The sequence below is a fragment of the Mytilus californianus genome, unplaced genomic scaffold (assembly GCF_021869535.1).
Source record: "Mytilus californianus isolate M0D057914Y unplaced genomic scaffold, xbMytCali1.0.p SCAF_2, whole genome shotgun sequence".
Taxonomy (NCBI): Eukaryota; Metazoa; Mollusca; class Bivalvia; order Mytilida; family Mytilidae; genus Mytilus; species Mytilus californianus.
In genome coordinates this window covers 91,981,464-92,004,176 of record NW_026262668.1, presented here as the reverse complement: position 1 = coordinate 92,004,176, position 22,713 = coordinate 91,981,464, and the positions used below count along the sequence as shown (strand labels likewise).

Here is a 22,713-nt window from a genome sequence, read left to right as displayed (position 1 = left end):
GTACTAATTGAAAACTATGAAATATTATTACATGTTTTAATATTTGAAGAGAATTTTTACAATGTATTTTTTCTCAATAAAGACTGAACACCAATTTAAAAAAAATACATTTTTAGTGCCTCTTTCTGGAAACTGTTATGTCAAACTTCAGTAAAAAATATACTATACCTGATCTATACCTTCCTTTGAAAATTTCTGTTTCCATTTCATCAAAATCATAAGATTAAAAAATTTATGAAAAAATAAGATGTAAAATCAGTGTACCATCAAAGCTTCTAAAATAGAAATACATGTATCGAAGGAATTTGCATCAATATTTAGATATTCTCCATCTTGGGGGCATTAGAAAAAAGATTTATAGAAAGATTATGGAAATAAAAATAAAATTACAGACCATTAATTTTCTATGTGATATAATATTTTTTATCAAAAAATCGATATATTTTGTAAATGTTCTAAGATATAGAAAACATAGAAATACATCCAAATGCAACCATTTACAAGTTAATTTAGGGTAACAAACTTAATCTTGTTTTATCAACTGAAAAAATATTATCTTTCTCATCTGAACTTAATGCAATAGTGATATATCAAATTTTTTTAATTCACCACGATACCTAAGAATATCATTTGAAATTATGCATACAACTCTTCCAGACTTTCCATAATTTTTTGTGAAATAATGATGTAAATGAGGTTCTGCAATTTTATCCTTGTGTTGTGTGTTTTTATAAGACTTATAACTATAGGGGTAAATTCAGTAAAAAATCTCCCATTGACTTTAATGCTAATCTATGTCTTGAATTCAATTTATACCTGATTTACCTTTAGAAATCGGAAGCTTTCATATATCATTCATAAAGATTTACCGTTTCCGAGTTTTGGGGTTTTATTCATTAAAAAAGGGGGGATATTCCAGTTTTCCGACAATAACTCCAGAATGCTTTCACCAACTTGCAAGAAATTTTGGCGAATTATTTATATCTGTTGATGTAAGCTCCCTTTAGAATTTTATAAATTTTAGATTTTACTTTTCTTAGTTATGGGGTTTTATTCATTAAAAAAGGGGGGATTTTCCAGTTTTTGGACAATAACTCAAAAATGCTTTCAGCAGTTCTCATGAAACTTTGGTGAATTATTTATAGCTATTGATGTAATCTCCCTATTGATTTTCATAAATTTCAAATATGACATTGAGAAGAAATTGAACTTTATTTGTTTATAGTCGGACAACAGATTTACTAAGTATTGCACAACAGCAAGAAATCTTTAATTGAATATAAATTCAATTCATATAACCAATTTCAAGTTCTTTGACTACATTTATTCAGAAACCTATAATATGTCAACTATTTAACTACAATCCAAATTCAGACCTGTATCAAGCTTGAATATTGTGTCCATTTTTGCCCCAACTGTTCAGGGCTGGACCTCTGCGGGCGTATCCAGCTGCGCTCAGCGAAGCAGTTTATTTAATTTTTTTTAACTCTAGTTTTGATCCATCTATCAAAAAATATTTATTACAAACATTATCTACCAATTAGAAGAGCACAAGACTTCAGTTTTATACAGAAAGCTCTCCCCCAAATGGGCGGTCCCTGATGACGTATATTTATTTACTGAATTTACCCCTTTAGATTGTCCCATATGATATCCTCTCTCTCTCTCTTTTTTAATAGAAATTTTGTCATAACACCAATTTAGATTTTTGGCCAAAATCACTTATCCCAAGTTTTCATGGCTGTCTTGAAATGTGTTTCAGGGGTTGGTATAAAGAAAAAATAATGAAAATGAGATTAGAATAAAATGTCTGACTACATGTAGCTAAATACTTGGTAAGAGTTCCATTTGGCACCTCCGCTCTAAGAAATAAACACAATAAAACCATACAGTTTATTCTGTGGGGGTTCCATATGGAACTCTTTCTAAAAAAAATTGTCTGGATCACAGTTCTGATGATGCTTTGATTAATTATTAGATATAATCACATCAAACTAATTATTTCTAAAAATTATGTACATTTTAAGTAAGTCATATTTGATAATTTAAGACTAGGATATATAGACAATGATGTATGTAATATTTGCCTATTTCTATAACTATAAACTTTGAATTTCTGCAGGGAACTCATGAACATCTTGAGCATGTCACCTTTCAGTTGATGATTAATGGACAAGGACAAAAGTTAAGGCTGAAAAAAAATGAGTAAGTATACATTTGTATCAAAGGATGTGACAATGTGCTACATATAGATTCTACCACTGCATCGAGTGTGATACGATATTTATCCACTCGAGACAGTTAAATTTTCAAATTTAAAACGCGAGGCTTGCCGAGCGTTTTAAATGTTTAAAATTTAACTGTCGAGAGTGGATAAATATCGTATTACACGAGATTTGGTGGTGGAATCTGTTTCTCTAATGATTTTCAAACAATATGCAGGCAAACTTATTCCTTCTTTTTGAATGATCTGCAAAAAGATGTGTTCTTTCTATGTGACGTCATCAGGCATGGTCGCCTTTTTTCATGCCGTCACAATAGGAAATTCAGAGGAAAGCAAGAAAATTCGACGTCATAATCGGATTTTATCCAATGAAGAACTGAGATCAAACGAACCACACGTTGATTAAATTTTTTTTATACAATGGGTGCAGAAAGGGATAAATTGACGAAGAATTAGAGAAAATGTAATATGTTTTTCTCAGAAAATACATTCCCTCTATTATACAACAAATTAAGGATCACATGTGTATAATGTCATTTTAAAGTATGCATTTGTGTTAAAAGAATCCTACAATGTGCTTATATTGTTTTCAGGGAATAAAAGTAACTCTTATATAAAGATAAGAAGATGTGGTATGATTGCCAATGAGACAACTCTCCACAAGAGACTAAATGACACAGAAATTAACAACTATATGTCACTGTGCAGCCTTCAACAATGAGCAAAGCCCATTGTCATTATTATCTTCAAAGCATAATATAATTGAACATGAATATGGATTTTTATGACCCGTCTAAGAATGTAAGGGCCATTTTTCTGGTCTGTGTGTCTATTCTGTTAGTCTGTTTGTGTTTATCTGTCCATTTGTCTGTCCTTTATCATAATAAAGTTTGGTTTCAGATACCATGCAGTTGTGGTTACACCAACATGACCAACTTGAAACTTAGTTAACATGTTCTTTTAAATGTTGCTTTTATTTTTTTTAAATTCACATCATAATGTCATAAATTGAATTTAAAAAAAATATAAGCAACATAAGGCTTTGACCCATTTTTGGTGGTTTACTGAACATGGGATAGTTATAGTGTGAGTGGTACATGGTTTCCTATGGACACATTCAAATGATACAAAATCAGGGACAAATAACACAGCCAAACTCCAACTAAAATATTTTTAAAGATTAGCTAAATTGTTTCACAATTTACAGGATTATCGATTTTGATCTCTATAGCTACTGTATCATATGCCACATGCATTTATAAATGAATATTAATGCTTTTCTTCAGAAAGATTTTTGTAAATTAACTAAATTTGTAATACATTTTGATGTGGGTGAGAGAGTATTCTATTGATTTAAATAATATATATTTACAGTGCTCTGCTGTCTTCCGGAATTCAGGTCAAACATTACCTGGAAGAAAACCAACAAATTATTAGCAAGGTATATACATCATTGATAAATTAGTTCTCTTTTGTTTTTTACTTGAGTATTCAATATTTATTTTGTTCAGTTTAAATAAATAGAATGCAGTTTTGTATAATTACAGAAAATAAATGAGAGTTTTTGAGAGGAAATTGATTGCTGGTATTGCATGGTTGAATTATACCCTGACAATACCACTAAATTGATCATTAAATCAAACTGTCAAATCTTAGAGTAATTAATTTTGTTCCCAAATATTTCCCTATGAGAATGAAGAAATAGGAACTATAGAATTTCGTACTATTATTAGAATTCTTATGTCAAGGTATAATTGAATTAATACTGTTAAGACATGATAGATATAACATTGATTTTAGATTAACTTCTTCTTGTTGCTTGGAGTTAATGATAAATGATCATCTTCCTGGACAAAATCAAATCTTTAAAGTCTTTCCTGAATCAATACAGTCAAGCTTGAACATAAATCTTATGGAGCAATTCATAGATTGTTGTTGGAATCCTTTTATATTCTATTAGAAGTAGAAATAGATTTTAAGATATTGTAATATAAAAATGAGTATTTGTTTATAAAGGTAAAAATATGTTATACATGTATTTTGGAAATTTCAAAAAATATCATAACATAAAAATAAGATAAGATGTTAGTTCCTTGTTTCCAAAATAGGAAATACAAAATGTATAACAATTAGTCAAATAAAATTCTAGTAATTGGCATGTTTTAGTGAATAGTAAATATTTATAAAAATTTGAATGCAGTGATATTTATATCATACATGTATATAAAAAATATCACATGGATTTTTTATATTAATTTTTTTTTAATTGGCCCAGAAAAATAATTATCATACATGTACACGTCATGCATATTACAACACATGTATATATATATATGAGGGTGGTAAAGGGTTATTTTCGTGCAACGTGATCGCCGTTTTTTATTTAACGTTCAGTCGTGCAAGACAGGTGCCTTGTTCAACATGTTTTGCTTATTTAATTTTACGTGCATCGTGATTTTCAAATGCTTATTTTGCGTGCTCGGTATTTTTCAAATAAAATTCAAATACTTGGCAGGGATCGTCAAAAAATACTTTTTTAAAAGCCGTTATCCGTTTACATCATAAATGTGTATACTAAATCGGGAATAACAAGTAAAAAAGAGAGTTTATATATACAAGAAGACAGTGACTCAGTCACAAAAGGTTCACAACAGTCTTTATTTTTCGTGCAACGTTCATGACAGAAATTATTTCACGTTCAACGTGAAATTATGTCTTATTTCACGTTTTTTCCGTTCAAGCACCCCCCCTTTACCACCCTCATATATAGCAAGAGACAACACTTAATTTAATTGGACTTATAGAAAAAAATAGCTATATAACTCATCTTAAACAAACCAGAAAAAGACCAAAAATGATTGCAGGTCAAAGGCTGCTTCCTTAGATAATAGAAAAATAATACATATATATCATAGTCACTGGACGTTAAGCAACCAACAATCAATCATATATCATAGTTGACATTAGAGGACTCAGGCCTTTCAGCTCTAAAACTTTAGTCAGTACTCGGAGTACAAAATATGTGTTCCAAACACCAAATCCAGTATTTTGATTGGTTGATTTCTAAATTGGGTAGAATAATTCTACTCCAAAAAATGTTATGACTGTAAGCCCAGGGTCTCCAGCAGTTTTCTGCCCTTTTGAATCATTTACTTTTTATGAAATAGATAGTTTTCTATTATTCATGTAATTAAAATATAATGTTATCTTTCAAATAATTTTCAAGGGTGTTCTATATATTTATTTGTTCCTGTAATCATTTACTTCTATAGATGAAGATTTCTACTGTTATAGACTCTCCTGATATAACAGGTGCTTAAGCATAATCTTAAAGAAACTTGCCAGATCAGCTGTTAAGTCTGCTCAATTAAGAAAGAGTTCATCCATGTAATGCTTTACTTTGTTCTTATTGCTGTGATCATCTGTTTAATTAAGAAAGTTTTACTCTGATTATATTGAAAGTGATTTGAAAAGGAAGATCTTTCTAAATAGTATCTACATTGAACAGATATGTTTAGTGGATTTGTAAATATAAGGATGATTTATCTGTTGAAGAATTTGGACCTTTGACTTTTAAACAGACCTATCACAAAGAAAAACTTGACCTTTTGTTTGTTGGTTTATCCTCTCTGTTGTAGAATTTGTTATATATGTTATAAAAGTTCTATACAAGATATGGCAGGAATGATCATTTGATAGATAACACAGTTCTAAGTGGAAATTTTAGTGCCATTAATACATTTTATTGAGAAAAATTTCAGAACACACACACAACCATGGAATTATTATGTTCAATGTTCAAAATATTGATGGTCCTAATTAATTGTTTTTATTTTGACCAAGATGATCATGAAGGATAGGATCATAGGACAAAATAGAAATTCAAGTGCAAGGTTTCAACTAGGCAAAGTTTTCACTGATTTATTCCTTGTCTACATTTATGAATCGATCAGGGAATTTGGTATTAATGACAAATCTTTGGTAGAGTCTTTTTAATTTATTCACAAGTCTAGACTCAGGCTATAAATATAGTTCGCTTATTTTTTAACTTTAACATTCACCTTAAGATGTTTTTTGTTAATGGATTGCTGTCTCATTGACATAAAGCATGTTTTTATTCATTAATGAAGATTCTTAATGACTCCAATCATTCAAACTGTTTCCATGTATTTCCATGAGGGTCCCCCTTAAACCATACAATCAGCACCATTAGTGAGGAGTGCATCACATAAACTTTATAGCTACAAGTTATAAATCAAAGATCAATTCTAAAATAAGCAGGTGTAACATATAGATTTATTTTACTTGAATGATTTGTTTATTTTAATGAGTATTTCCAACAGCCCAAGGGCCGCTAGTGGTTCTCTTTGATTACTTAAGACTGTACAATGTTTTTAAAAAAACCTTGCATACCACATCCTCCCAGAAATTGTTCCACAGGTAATTTTTTCTAGTTCTATTGAACAATGTGAGCGATCCTGCTGTGTTAAAACTGAAATCCCTACAGATTACTTTCCAATTAACCTTTACTGTTACAACAATAATATAACAATAATCCACTTTACATAATAGCCATTCTAGTTATTCATTCTGTCTATTACCTGTAGATGAATTATAACCCTTTGATCTGACTTTGTCTCTTTGATCTTTTCACCTGGTTGTTTATAAAGTAAATGTTGAATGAAGGTGATCCTAGTTAATAATAAATGAATGATTTATATTGATCTCTTATCTTGAAAATTATGATGAAATCCAAAATCTTATTCTGGATTCTAAGGTTTTGGTCTATTATAGGTGTCAGACCACCAATTACTGCCTCCAATTTAGAACGTATGTAAAAGTAGCCCTACTCTGACACAAAATAGTGCTTGTGATGTCATTGTTTACTTAAACTAACTAACAAATTTGCAGAAATGAAACTTTTGGTGAAAGAGAAATATATTTAGACCATTTTGAGCCAAAATTCACTTGTCTATGAGTTAACATTAAAAATTCAGGATTAATGCGCTCCAAAGTATACTAATTAAAGATTACCAGAAAACCAGGGGTTATTTTTGGAGTACCTCTGTTCGAAGGTCATTTTTTTTTCTTAGAAGATTTTAAAGGTATGTTGAAAATTGGCATGTAGAAGGCTGATACATGTACAATTCAAGATATACCTGGTTTCTATGAAGTTAAAAATATTTAGAAAGCTGTAAAAATTGCAAAATTTGGTTGAGCAGATTTTTAATTGGTGATCTGACACCTATATTAGTCCTCAATTTTGTAATGGGGTACCCTGCAAATAATTTTACAGCCACTAGCCTAACTTATGTTACATTTATTGTTCTGCAAGATTTCATTGAAGGCTAACTATTAATTGGGTAAATGTATCTAGGTATGTCAAATTAGTAATGGTAAAAAATTTGGATGAACAAAGGTTCTAGGGTTTACATGTATCAACATAAAATATATAAGAGATTAAGACAGACTATCTACAATTTTAAGTCTTTTAACAGAGTAATGTATGGTGGCTAGGGTACAGGCCTTGTGTGTAAAGTTTATCTTGAAGCTATGATTCTTGGTTCAAATTTTTCAGTGGGTTAAAGGTGTTGGACTTGTTTATTTGAGTAAGGATCATTCATAATTTACATTGGAAGTTTAATAAACCTTTGAAAATGTTCAGCTTGTTTGATTATGACTGAATAAAACAGGATACCTAAGGATTGTTGTTGGTCCACTGTCTTAATCATGAACAGTGGAGGAACATAACATTTATGATGAGAAACATCATTACTCGTAACATGGAGATAAAACAATGAATCCCCTGAATTGTCATGGTGCCTTTTATATTACAGACTGTGGAGCATTGCTACTATCAGGGTACAGTTAAAAGAGATGAATGGTCTAGTGTAGCTGTCAGTACTTGTCATGGGATAAGGTATGTTGAATGGTACATTGATAAGCTGGTCTTTAGGTTGGTATGGTATGTAGAATGGTACAGTGATAAGCTGGTCTTTAGGTTGGTATGGTATGTAGAATGGTACAGTGATAAGCTGGTATTTAGGTTGGTATGGTATGTAGAATGGTACAGTGATAAGCTGGTCTTTAGGTTGGTATGGTATGTAGAATGGTACAGTGATAAGCTGGTCTTTAGGTTGGTATGGTATGTAGAATGGTACAGTGATAAGCTGGTCTTTAGGTTGGTATGGTATGTAGAATGGTACAGTGATAAGCTGGTCTTTAGGTTGGTATGGTATGTAGAATGGTACATTGATAAGCTGGTATTTAGGTTGGTATGGTATGTAGAATGGTACATTGATAAGCTGGTTTTTAGGTTGGTATGGTATGTAGAATGGTACAATGATAAGCTGGTATTTAGGTTGGTATGGTATGTACAACTGTACAGTGATAAGCTGGTCTTTAGGCTGGTATGGTATGTAGAATGGTACATTGATAAGCTGGTATTTAGGTTGGTATGGTATGTAGAATGGTACATTGATAAGCTGGTTTTTAGGTTGGTATGGTATGTAGAATGGTACAGTGATAAGCTGGTCTTTAGGTTGGTATGGTATGTAGAATGGTACAGTGATAATCTGGTCTTTAGGTTGGTATGGTCTGTAGAATGGTAGAGTGATAAGCTGGTCTTTAGGTTGGTATGAAAAGTACATATAAACTAACTTTTGTACCAGTTAAACTGCAGCAGTCATTGGTTGAGTGTAACTATCAAAGGTAGGTTTTGATAAATGATGGTAAAAATCAGGAATAACTGAGAGTGCTTGTGATGGAAAGAAAGTTTAAGTATAAAGGTATAGTTTTTGTCTTATGTTTCCCCATGTCCCTAAAAAGTAGATACATGTAGTTAAGAAATATATTAAACAGTTGCATTTTTTAAAGATTTTTTTATATAAAAACACAATAGAAGTCTATAATTTTTAACAAACAGCTAGCACTTGTGTGAAGATTTTATCTGCTTTTGTGCTGACATGATTTGTTTACAGTGATCAAATGTTTTAAAACAGAAACTTTCCAGATATATATAGTTAGTGTTCTCAAGAATTTGATCAAATATTTTAAGAGGGATAACTATTCTAAACTGACATTCTCTCCCTGTTCTCTTCTTTCTACTAACTTAGCTAAGCTTCACATAGTACACATTATATTTTGCCTTCTATATGTTGGAAATTATGATTAAGAATTTAAGACTCCAATTTATGGAGTAATATCACATTGATAAACATACTCTGCAACAATTTGTAAGTCTTGATTAATAAACAAAGTTTTATTTATGATGTAGATCAGGCCATCATATTTACAAACTCAGCAGGATAGTTAATAGGAGTTTGCTTTGTGACAGCTATCATATTGAAAGCCATTTTGTCACTTGAGTATAATTGATTAAAAAACAACATTGTTATTGTGATAATAGGCAAGCTTACTTTGTATAATGGATGTCTTTGTTATATGGGAATTGGTTGTGTCTGGGTTTTATTTCACTAACTCATATATTATTGATATGGAGTTAATATTACAGTGATGAGTGTGTTAAAGAGTTTTATCAGTGGAATCATTTTTATTAATTTTCAGTTTATATCTAAGCTTTGAAATGTCCAATCTGAGTTAAATTGAGAAAAATCTAATATAAATACATAAAAAACATCAACTATTTGGGGTTAATACCAGGCTAATTAGCCTGTTTGTGGCTCAGAAATTAATTAGCAATATTCTTATTTGTGTTTATACACATTTAACTTTAAGCATTTGTTCATTTAATGTCAAAAATAAACATTACATGAAGATCAATTGAATGCCTTATTAAAATTCTTTTAAAATGATAGGATTTTTTTTACTCTCATGCTGATAAATTTCCACATATTCTTCACTAGTTTAGGTTGCAGATCTGTGATGTGATATTGTTTGTAATGAAATGTTTTAAAGATGCAAGTAGAATATACATTCCTGAAATTTGAGATTACAAAAACTAATGGCAGGAATTCAACATCATACAACATGTTTTGTTTGAAATTGCATGTACATGTACCCTATGGTTAGCCATAATGTAACTTCAAACTATTGTTTCTTAATTATTTAAACTGTGCTATTCTTTGACAGTAAAATATATTTGAAACTTCTAGCTAAGTATAAGTCAGTGATGATGAGTTCAGTTAGAAATAAGATTAAAGATAGGAACGCATGCTTCATAAAGTGCTTCTAAAGATTGATCATAAAAGTGGAAGTTTCTTAAAAATTATCAAAATTATCTTTATAATATTGGCAGAAGCCAACATCAATAATTTTAACACATTGCAGGTTGGCAAATTGTCAATCTTTGAACTATAATGGTTGTGTTTCTCAGTCATTCAGTGAAATTGATAGGCCAAACTTATCTTATTTTTTGCTTCATAAAGCAACAAGATTTGAATATTGATCAATATCTCACTCCAAATGCCAATATTTATAAATATTTACCGGAAAGAATACAGACTTTTGTTATAAGGGGTTGGGATGGCAGGAGGGCCATGCTATACAGTTTTGATCCCACAGTGATTTTTTGACAAAAACTTGCATACAATCTATTTTTCACCTAGTCAATTCAAAGATGTAATAAAGAATATACGTTCATGTGCAACTTTTAGATAAAAATGGGATCAAATTTTAAGACATTTAGTCAAAATTTCAGTATCTTGGATATTTCTATCCTTTGGACAGACATACCTAACTTTTTCTTTCCAAAGATAAACACAAGCAGTTTTTTTGTAAAAACACTTTACCGCAGTATGTTCTAATTTTCTATACCAATATACCACAGTATGTTCTAATTTTCTATACCAATAATAGGAAATAATTAATTTCATTAAATTTTTAAAAACCCTGCATTTCTTGCTGTATATTAATCTCATTATAGTTAATTCATCTGTGATTTGTTCATAAAAATTGGTACAAATAATCTTCATACATAATCAAGACAAACATCATTTTTTAAAAAGAGGGGTTCATGTACAAGTTTTCAAGCTATAAATGATTAAAATGAGTTGAAAAATCAGAGTTTAACGTCATCAAAAATAACATTTTACTATAGCAACGTCATTACCTCCCCTATAACTATCCTTTGCTCTTTATTTTTATATAAAACTTTCATTTATGATGAGACATGGGGAATTAAAAAAAAAAAACTTTCATTATGATCGCACTCCTTATGAGCATTTTACATCAGGCCACAAATGAGAACCCTACATGTTATTTTTTTTAGTGAACATATAGTTTATCAGCTTGTGATATTGTGTAGACATACAGATACACGAAGACTTCATGATCAGCTTCCATGAATTATTTATGATTATGTATCAATAAAAAATATCTGCTTTGTGTATCACATAATTTTCAAATGCTTGCATTTCATCAGAGCATCTGAAAGGATTTTGCACTTTAGATAGCAGTCAATTATATCCTAAGAGACTTTTTTTCAATTCTGTAAAACAAGAATTAACAATCCTCTGTGATAAGTCAATAAAATTATGTCATAGCAAGCAATGCTGTGTTCTGATTTATGTTGTTAATAATCAGATATCATTGCTACAAACAAATTGAAATTGAAATAATGTTCTGTTAATGATACAAAGCTAGGAAATTCCATTCATAACAAAAGTCAAACAGCCATTCAACCAAGTTCCTGTTTCCTGCATCAACATTATCTACAAATTGCTCTTAGTTTTGATTGAGTTGTGACACAAGTTTGTAAATACTAAAATGTGTTTTAAACATACATTTTATAGAAGTAACATTTATATGGCTATACAATAGCATTATTGATCAAGAAGGAGTCAGTTCTATCAACAATAAAATTTGCCTTCTAAAGGTTATGGAATTATCTTTCATCTTAGATCCAAGTTAAGTTTAATTGAAAAATCTGTTGGTTTTCTTCGAAAATAAAAGTTCAATTAAGCAAACCTGCCCTCTGTTTAAAAATGCTTCAAATATTGGATCCTTAATGAAAATGCTGTTTTTAATGATTTTATTGTCATTCGGTTTTAACTGTAACCAGAACACTTGCTGGAAAGATACAGTAAGATACAGATATTTTATTGGTTTCTAATCCAAAATTACAGGATTGCTGGCATGACATTTCCCCATTCCAATTGATATTAAAACTTTATTTGATAGATACTAATCAATGACATCGTCTATATTGTAGGACAATGTTGAAAGCTTATAGGACTTTGATTTGATAAAAATTTCAGTGCAGGATAACATTATTTTGGTTTCTTTCACAACTCCAGTTTCCACTGTTAAAACATGGAATGAAATAAAATAGTTCAATCTATGTTTGACATTGTCAGAACAATTTATTTAAAGTAATGTTAGATGATAATGAATATTCTGCATATAAAATTCAGAATAAGAATTTTGTCTACAAAATCAAAACTAAATTAAAAAAAAGTCATTCTAACAAATATGTGAAATTCAAAATGAATGTTCTTCCCATGAAAAAATCAAATGGTCAACCACTAATTTTTCTACTCTCAAAAGATAGTTTATTTTAAATATCACTCTCAAACTTTACAGTTGTTGCCATTTAGCATTTGATAACATGCTAGAGTGTAAGATCTTCAACTCTTTGTCCTGTTGGAGCCGGTGATTTATTGATCTAGTATATATTGATTTGTTTGGCAGGGAGAATAACTAACCTATTAATACTGTACTGCTTAACACTATGCTAAGATGCTGAGAAACAGAGAATTTGCTGAGGCTGTTATTATAATACATGTACCAAATAAACCGACATTTGTGCTTCTTTCAGTTAGTATAAAAATATATTGGATGACATGCAGCAGTCCTTTAGAATAAGATATGTAATGAAAGTTGGTAAACATGTATGTAAATAACTCTTCCCAACATGCTTATTAAGTTTACAGATTTTTATTCCATTCATATAAAGATAAAGACATATAATGTAGATGTAAAAAAGACATTAAACAAGAGTTGCTGTCAAAACAGGGAACATCAAATATTTTTTTGTTTTTTTGGACATGTATAATCTGAAACTTCAGAAACATTTTATGTTGTGTAAAGCGATTTAAAGGAGGCTTGTTATTGATTTTCTGCTTCATAGAAAGATGTTTTTATGTGCTTTTCATCAAAAGATCTTGCATCCTAATTGATTTTCTTACAACACACCAATTAATTCTAGAAGTAATCTTAATTGGAAAACCTTAAGAAAGTGTGAACAGTTTGATTTTATATGTCATGTTTACTGGTACTATCACAATAAAGTATTGAGACAGACATTTTTTTTTCATTTTGACTTGTTTACTCTTACTCAGAGTAACAACACTTTGTAAATTTATGTAGAAAATAACTGTCAATAGTACAGTTTTTGAAACCATCAAGTATCAAACAGATTTCAGCTAATGACAAAGGAAATTCATTACTACCCAATAAACAAAGTAAGGTGTGTGTATTTAGTCTTGTGCTGATAAGTTATCTGTAGAAAGGGAGAGAGGGGGAAGGACTTATGTTTTTATGCCGGAAGAACAATGAACTCAATTTTTATCATACATGTACCTGTTTTAAAATGCATTTTGAGAGAAGCTTGGGTACAGTTTTAGGGGAGAAGGGAAGGGGTTTAAGAAAAGTGCTTCACAAATACTATGGAAAAAGTAAAGAAATAATCAGATTAAGAATTATGACAAGAAAGGGTGTTGAAATTGTTCTTCTGAATCTGCTGCCATTATTCAATTTTGTTCTCACAGTATTTATTATCTTTTAACATATTATAATTGTTAATAATGTGTTTCAGTAGATTGTTTGTAATACACATGTTTTTCTTTTCAAGTCCTGTTTAGACTAAATTCCATTAAACAGAATGGCTGATTATAGTTTGTATAAACCTGTGTTAATGAGTCATCAACGATTTACTGGTAAATATCAGTATAAAGCATAAATTTCTTAAGATCCCGTTGAGGAATGACATTAACCTGGAAATATAGCAGATATTGGAAAAGATATGATCAATTTTTAAAAAGCTAAACTACTGTTTAATAACAGGTGCTTAAAATAAAATATACCATTGTGTCAGTTTTGCTGAGCATTTATTTGTTAAATGATTGAGAACTCTATCCATATTTTTGGCGTCCGTCGTAAACTTTTTACATTTTGAACTTCTTCTAGAGAACCACTGAATGGAATAAAACCAAACATGGCATGAATGTTCCTTATGAGGTGCTGACCAAGTGTTGTTACTTTGTAGCTGATCCATCATCCAAGATGGCCGCCAGCGGGGGACTTGGTTTAACATAAGACCCTATGGGAAATATATGCAAATGTCTTCTTTTAGAGAACCACTGAATGGGATGAAATAAAACATGGCATGAATGTTCTTTATGAGGTGCTGACCAAGTGTTGTTTCTTTGAAGCTGATCCATCATCCAAGATGGCCACCAGAGAGGGACTTAGTTTAACATAGGACCCTATGGGAAATACATACAAATGTCTTCTTTTAGAGAACCACTGAATGGAATGAAATAAAACATGGCATGAATGTTCCTTATTAGGTGCTGACCAAGTGTTGTTACTTTGAAGCTGATCCATCATTCAAGATGGCTGCCAGCGGGGAACTTAGTTTAACAAAGAACCCTATGGGAAATATATACAAATGTCTTCTTCTAGAAAACTACTAAATGGATTGAATCCAAACATGGTATGAATGTTTCTTTTGAGGTGCTGACCAAGTGTTGTTACTTTGTAGCTGATTTGTAATCCAAGATGTCTGCTAGCAGGGGGAGTAAGTTTAACATAGGACCCAATGGGAAATACATACAAATGTTTTCCTCTAGAGAACCACTGAATAGAATGAAACCAAACATGGCATGAATATTCCCAATGAGGTGCTGACCAAGTGTTGTTACTTTGTAGCTGAACCATCATCCAAGATGGCCGCCAGCAGGGGACCCTACGGAAAATATATACAAATGCTTCTTCTAGAGGAGCACTGAATGGAAACCAAACATGGCATAAATGTTCCTTATGAGGTGTTGATGAAGACCTTAATACATGTATCTTTATAGATTGAGATAAACTGTAAACTGCAAAAATATCAAGAAAAGAAGATCTACGGTACACACAAGCCAACATTTTCTTTAAATTTTGAAACTGATATAACTTGAAAAGGGGCCAGCTGAAGGACGCCTCCGGGTGCGGGAGTTTCTTGCTGCATTGAAGACCCATTGGTGGCCTTCGGCTGTTGTCTGCTCTATGGTCGGGTTGTTGTCTCTTTGACACATTCCCCATTTCCATTCTCAATTTTATGAGCAAAATTGTCAATTGACATCTTGTTGGAGTTATTATACGACCGCAAAAATTAAAAATTTTTTGGTCGTATATTGGTATGACGTTGGCGTCGTCGTCGTCGTCGTCGTCGTTGTCGTCGTCGTCGTCGTCGTCGTCCGGCGTCGTCTGGCGTCGTCCGAAGACACATTGGTTTTCGCACTCTAACTTTAGTTTAAGTGAATGGATCTCCATGAAATTTCACCATAAGGTTCAATACCACGAAAGGAAGGTTGGGATTGATTTTGGGGGTTATGGTACCAACAGTTAAGGAATTAGGGGCCAAAAAGGGGCCAAAAATAAGCATTTTTGTAATTTTCAGACAATAACTTGTGTGTAAGTGTATAGATCTCTCTGACATTGTACCACAAGGTTCCATATCACAAAGGGAAGGCTGTAATTGATTTTGGGGGTAATTGCCTCAAAATTTTAGGAATTAGGGGCCAAAAAAGGGGCAAAAAACAAGCATTTTTCTAGTTTCATGACAATAACGTGTGTGTAAGTGTTTGGATATTTCTGAAATTGTACTACAAGGTTCCATATCACAAAGGGAATGCTGGAATTGAGTTTGGGGGTAATTGCCCGAAACGTTTAGGAATTGGGGGCCAAAAAGGGGCCAAAAATAAGCATTTTTCTAGTTTCCAGACAATAACTTGTGTTCAAGTGTATGGATCTCTCTGAAATTGTACTGCAAGGTACCATACCACAAAGGGAAGGCTGGGATTGAGTTTGGGGGTGATGAATCATAAGGGGGTTCAAAAAATTTGGGGGGGGAGATTTTTTTTTTTTTTTTTTTTCTTTTTTTCCTTTTTTTTTCTTTTAAAATTTTCCATTTTAAGTTGATTATTTCTGATTTATATTTAAAAGCAAATAATAATGATATGGTAGGAGATACACACCAAACAGGATGTGTAAATTATTATATAATAAGTATTGTGCAATAGCAAGAAATTTTCAATTGCACAGTATTGCACAATAGCAAGAAATCTTCAATTGCACAGTATTGCGCAATAGCAAGAAATCTTCAATTGCACAGTATTGCGCAATAGCAAGAAATATCCAATAGCACAATATTGCGCAATAGCAAGAAATTGTCAATTGTACAGTATTGCGCAATAGCAAGAAATATTCAATTGCACAGTGTTGTGCAAAAGAAGATACTTCGTATAAATTGCTTATTTCTTGATCAATTTCAATGGGGTTTTATTCTTGAATTCTTGGGGTTCTTTAATATGCTGAATCTAACCGTGTATTAAGTTTTTGGATTTTGGGCCCCGTTTTTAAATTGGTCCACATTGAGGTCCAAAGGGTCCAAAATTTAACTTTGTTTGATTTCATCAAAAATTGAATTATTGGGGTTCTTTGATATGCCGAATCTAACCGTGTATTTAGATTTTTAATTTGGGGTCCCGTTTTTTAAATTGGTCTACATTAAGGTCCAAAGGGTCCAAAATTAAACTTAATTTGATTTTAACAAAAATTGAATTCTTGGGGTTCTTTGATATGCTGAATCTAAACATGTGTTTAGATTTTTGATTATGGGCCCAGTTTTCAAGTTGGTCCAAGTTGGGGTCCAAAATTAAACTTTGTTTGATTTCAACAAAAATTGAATATATGGGGTTATTTGATATGCAAAATCTAAACATGTATTTAGATTTTAGATTTTTGGCCCAGTTTTCAAGTTGGTCCAAATTGGGGTCCAAAATTAAACTTTGTTTGATTTCAACAAAAATTGAATATATGGGGTTCTTTGATATGCTGAATCTTACCATGTATTTAGATTTTTTATTTGTGGGCCTGCTATCAAATTGGTTCATATTGAGGTCAAAAGGGTCCAAAATTAAACTTTGTTTGATTTCATAAAAAATTGAATTATTGGGGTTCTTTGATATGCCAAATCTAACTGTGTATTTAGATTTTTAATTTTGGGTCCTGTTTTTTAAATTGGTCTACATTAAGGTCCAAAGGGTCCAAAATTAAACTTAGTTTGATTTTAACAAAAATTGAATTTTTGGGGTTCTTTGATATGCTGAATCTAAACATGTGTTTAGATTTTTAATTATGGGACCAGTTTTCAAGTTGGTCCAAGTTGGGGTCCAAAATTAAACTTTGTTTGATTTCAACAAAAATTGAATATATGGGGTTCTTTGATATGCTGAATCTAAACATGTATTTAGATTTTAGATTTTTGGCCCAGTTTTCAAGTTGGTCCAAATTGGGGTCCAAAATTAAACTTTGTTTGATTTCAACAAAAATTGAATATATGGGGTTCTTTGATATGCTGAATCTTACCATGTATTTAGATTTTTTATTTGTGGGCCCGCTATCAAATTGGTTCATATTGAGGTCAAAAGGGTCCAAAATTAAACTTTGTTTGATTTCATCAAAAATTGAATAATTGGGGTTCTTTGAGATGCCAAATCTAACCGTGTTTTTAGATTTTTAATTTTGGGTCCCGTTTTTTAAATTTGTCTACATTAAGGTCCAAAGGGTCCAAAATTAAACTTAGTTTGATTTTAACAAAAATTGAATTCTTCGGGTACTTTGATATGCTGAATCTAAACATGTGTTTAGATTTTTGATTATGGGACCAGTTTTCAAGTTTGTCCAAGTTGGGGTCCAAAATTAAACTTTGTTTGATTTCAACAAAAATTGAATATATGGGGTTCTTTGATATGCTGAATCTAACCATGTATTTTGATTTTGGACATTGGACCATAATAGGTAAATTAAAAAAATTGAAGTTCTAAGACCACATTCTTTCTGTGTCAGAAACCTATGCTGTGTCAAATATTTAATCACAATCCAAATTCAGAGCTGTATCAAGCTTGAATGTTGTGTCCATACTTGCCCCAACTGTTCAGGGTTCGACCTCTGCGGTCGTATCAAGCTGCGCCCAGCGAAGCATTTTATTGTCCTTATAAAGTCATTTTCTACAATTTCAACGAATTTATTTATAATTTCTGTAAACTTTACAAAAGTCTTCTGCTTTTGATTAAATTATGGGGCCAATATTAAACCAAATTTGGCCTCAATCATTATTAGGGTATCTGTTATGATTTTAATCTTTTTTTACATGATTTCCAAAACCAAAGTAGAATCAGGTGAGCGACACAGGCTCTTGAGAGCCTCTAGTTTAATGAAAGGTATATACAAATTTAGTCAATTTTACTGAAGAAAATTACATGTATTATAACCCCTTGATCTGTTTGTCCATTCTTATCTTTTGTTACTCATTACTCTGCTATAAATGAGGAGATATTTGGTCCGAAACTTTATAACAAGCAATTATTTGAATCTGGAATAATTTTGAATTCTAAAAAATTGATAAGAAATGTAAGATGAAAACTAACCCATTTAGGAGGGTTTAGAGCCATATATGCATGGCTAAGGAGGGTTAGTTAGTTCATACTAAAGTATCAGTGAAAGTAAAATTAACCTTAGCCATGCATGCATGGCTAACCCTATTTAGTTGGGTTAGTTTTCATCATACATTTCCTATCAATTTTCTAGAATTCAAAATTATTCCAGATTCAAATAATTCCTTGTTTTATTAGGATTAGTTATACAGTGTAAGCAAATTCCAGATCTATTGGCCAGTCCCAAACTGTGTGACAATTCTTATTTTTATACGAAGGGGACATTATATAAATAACGCATAGCTGAGAGGGTGATAGAGCAGATTGTTACCCCAAGAAAACATTGTCAACTGAGGCGAAGCCAAGGTTGACAATGTCTTTTCTAGGGGTAGCAATCTGCTCTTATCACCCTCTCAGATATGTGTTATTTGATTTATTATACTGAATGTTCTGTTATTACTGTCTATTAAATTTCAAATTCAAAGTAATGAACTATGTCGTCTTGTACATAACAATCATCCGTATAATAAAGCACACACTTGAGCAAGCGTCTCTGTCAAGGGTAATAGAGTGTTTGCCATGGGATAGAGTAAATTGTCTCCCTCATATTAACCAATCAAAATCTGGCATTTTGACATGAAGTATAATAAGTTTTTCCCTAGTCCATCTGTATGTCCGTCCGTCCTAAAATTGGTTTCCGTTCTCTAACTTTAGTTTGCCCCTTCCAAATGTTATGAAACTTATACACAATGCCTATTACCACAAAAAGCAGATTAAGTTTGTATTTTGGTGGCATAACATTTACCGTTATAAAGATATGCCCCTTTACAAATGGAATAAAATGCTCTGCAGGGCGCAGCTTGATACGACTGCAGAGGTCGAACCCTGAACAGTTGGGGCAAGTATGGACACAACATTCAAGCTTGATACAGCTCTGAATTTGGATTGTGAATAAATATTTGACACAGCATAGGTTTCTGACACAGAATGAATGTGGTCTAAGAACTTAAAAATTTTAAATTGGACATTCACCTATTATGGTCCAATATCCAAAATCTAAATACATGGTTAGATTCAGCATATCAAAGAACCCCAAGAATTCAATTTTTGATGAAATCAAACAAAGTTTAATTTTGGACCCCGATTTGGACCAACTTGAAAACTGGGCCCATAATAAAAAATCTAAATACATGTTTAGATTCGGCATATCAAAGAACCCTAAGAACTCAATTTTTGTTAAAATCAAACTAAGTTTAATTTTGGACACTTTGGACCTTAATGTAGACCAATTTGAAAACGGAACCATAAATTAAGAATCTAAATACACGGTTAGATTCGGCATATCAATGAACCCCAATAATTCAATTTTAGATGAAATCAAACAAAGTTTAATTTTGGACCCTTTGGACCTCAATGTGGATCAATTTAAAAACGGGGCCCAAAATCCAAAAACTTAATACACGGTTAGATTCAGCATATTAAAGAACCCCAAGAATTCAAGAATAAAACCCCATTGAAATTGGTCAAGAAATAAGCAATTTATAGGAAGTATCTTCTTTTGCACAATACTGTGCAATTGAATATTTCTTGCTATTGCGCAATACTGTACAATTGACAATTTCTTGCTATTGCGCAATATTGTGCTATTGGATATTTCTTGCTATTGCACAATACTGTGCAATTGAAGATTTCTTGCTATTGCGCAATACTGTGCAATTGAAGATTTCTTGCTATTGTACAATACTGTGCAATTGAAAATTTCTTGCTATTGCACAATACTTATCATATAATAATTTACACATCGTGTTTGGTGTGTATCTCCTACCATATCATTATTATTTGCTTTTAAATATAAATCAGAAATAACCAACTTAAAATGGAAAATTTTACAAGAAAGAAAAAAGGAAAAAAAAAAAATCCCCCCCCCCCTAATTTTTTTAACCCCCTTATGATTCATCACCCCCAAACTCAATCCCAGCCTTCACTTTGTGGTATGGTACCTTGCAGTACAATTTCAGAGAGATCCATACACTTGAACACAAGTTATTGTCTGGAAACTAGAAAAATGCTTGTTTTTTGCCCCTTTTTTGGACCCTAATTCCTAATATTTTGAGGCAATTACCCCCAAAATCAATCCAAGCATTCCCTGTGTGATATGGAACCTTGTGGTACAATGTCAGAGAGATCCATACACTAACACACAAGTTATGTCTGGAAGTTACAAAAATGCTTATTTTTGGCCCCTTTTTGGCCCCTAATTCCTTAACTGTTGGTACCATAACCCCCAAAATCAATCCCCACCTTCCTTTTGTGGTATTGAACCTTATGGTAAAATTTCATAGAGATCCATTTACTTAAACTAAAGTTAGAGTGCGAAAACCAATATGTCTTCGGACAACGCCGGACGACGACGTCAACGTCATACCAATATACGACCGCAAAATTTTTTGCGGTCGTATAAAAATTGCTGAATTTTTCGTTTCCATTCTTTTTATTTAGTTTGCCTCAACCAAATGTTATGAAACTTATGCGCAATGCTTATTACCGCAAAACACAGATCAAGTTTGAATTTTGGTGGCGTCACTTTTACTGTTCTAGAGTGATGCCCCTTTACAAATGGAAAAATTGCTGAATTTTTCGTTTCCGTTCTCTAACTTAAGTTTACCTCAACCAAATGTTATGAAACTTGTACACAATGCTTATTACCACAAAACTCAGATCAAGTACAAATTTGGGTAGCGTCACTTTTTTGAGTTATGTCCCTTTATAAAGGTATATGCAAGCAGGGGCATCATCTGTGTCCCATGGAAACATTCCCCATTTATTTTTACATACACACTGAGCACGGAATTTTCATCAATGCCTATTTACTAGTGGGGAATGCTTTGCATGGCAGCACCTGCAACTCCTTGATTTGAAAAGCCTCAAAAGGAAATATAACATTGGTTAATATAATTGAGCATTTGGGTTTTTTGGACTTCCCCATTTGAATTTACTTTGGAGTTCAGTATTTTTGTTATTAGTTTTAATGGATCACAGATCTCATTAGCAATTATACCACAAGATATATGATAACAAATTATGGTATCCAAAAGATTTGTTAATAAATAGGTTAATGAAACAATAGACAATAAAAGCACTGATACTTTGCATTGGATTTTGTTAAGATCATGGAGGGATTTCGCTTCTTTTCATATCCCACTGGGTGATGTATGGTTAACACCCTCTATGTGCGTTTACTCTTTAATTAACTTTTAAATTATTCCATTTCTTTTTGTGTTAAGGAATAACATATAGGATTGAAAGAATATGAAATCTCAGCTGAAAAAAAACAACAAATTAATGCATCATTATTAGCATTTTCCTTCAATTTATATGTGTTATAAGATTAAGATGCTGATACTATTATGTCTGTAACACACCTGGATCAGATCAAAGACATTCATGTAGGTAAATAAAATAACATTATGTTTGGCATCAAATAGTTACCATCAAAACATGTAATTGTTTCTTGTCAGTCATGTCTGGGACAGTTCATACAAACCAGATAGAAAAGGATTTGATGCTGGGAATCTTTAATATCATTCCAGAATATAATGAAATAATTCATCACTATTCATTGCAGATAATGAATGATTACAACACATTTTGATCATACTATTTATTGATTGATGCTTGATTAACTTCTGCAAATAATACTTGCATATTCAAAACAAAATCATGTTAGATTGATAGATGTATAAGAATGGAGCACTGAGAGTAAAATTAAGACTGACAATAGGCCATCTATATGGCTCCTTCAAAAAGAGTTGTTAGTCTTCAGCACCC

General features: G+C 31.7%; 1 protein-coding gene across 4 annotated transcripts in view; it reads left to right on the top strand.

Moving 5' to 3' along the window:
- The window catches only part of LOC127728440 (disintegrin and metalloproteinase domain-containing protein unc-71-like), a 56,484-nt gene that overhangs the window by 2,709 nt on the left and 31,062 nt on the right, over positions 1-22,713 (top strand). For all 4 annotated transcript variants that reach the window (XM_052235798.1, XM_052235796.1, XM_052235795.1 and 1 more), the window contains exons 3-5: positions 2,123-2,205; positions 3,599-3,665; positions 8,062-8,144. In XM_052235798.1, the coding sequence (XP_052091758.1) occupies positions 2,123-2,205; positions 3,599-3,665; positions 8,062-8,144 (233 nt within the window). The remainder of the gene's footprint in view (positions 1-2,122; positions 2,206-3,598; positions 3,666-8,061; positions 8,145-22,713) is intronic.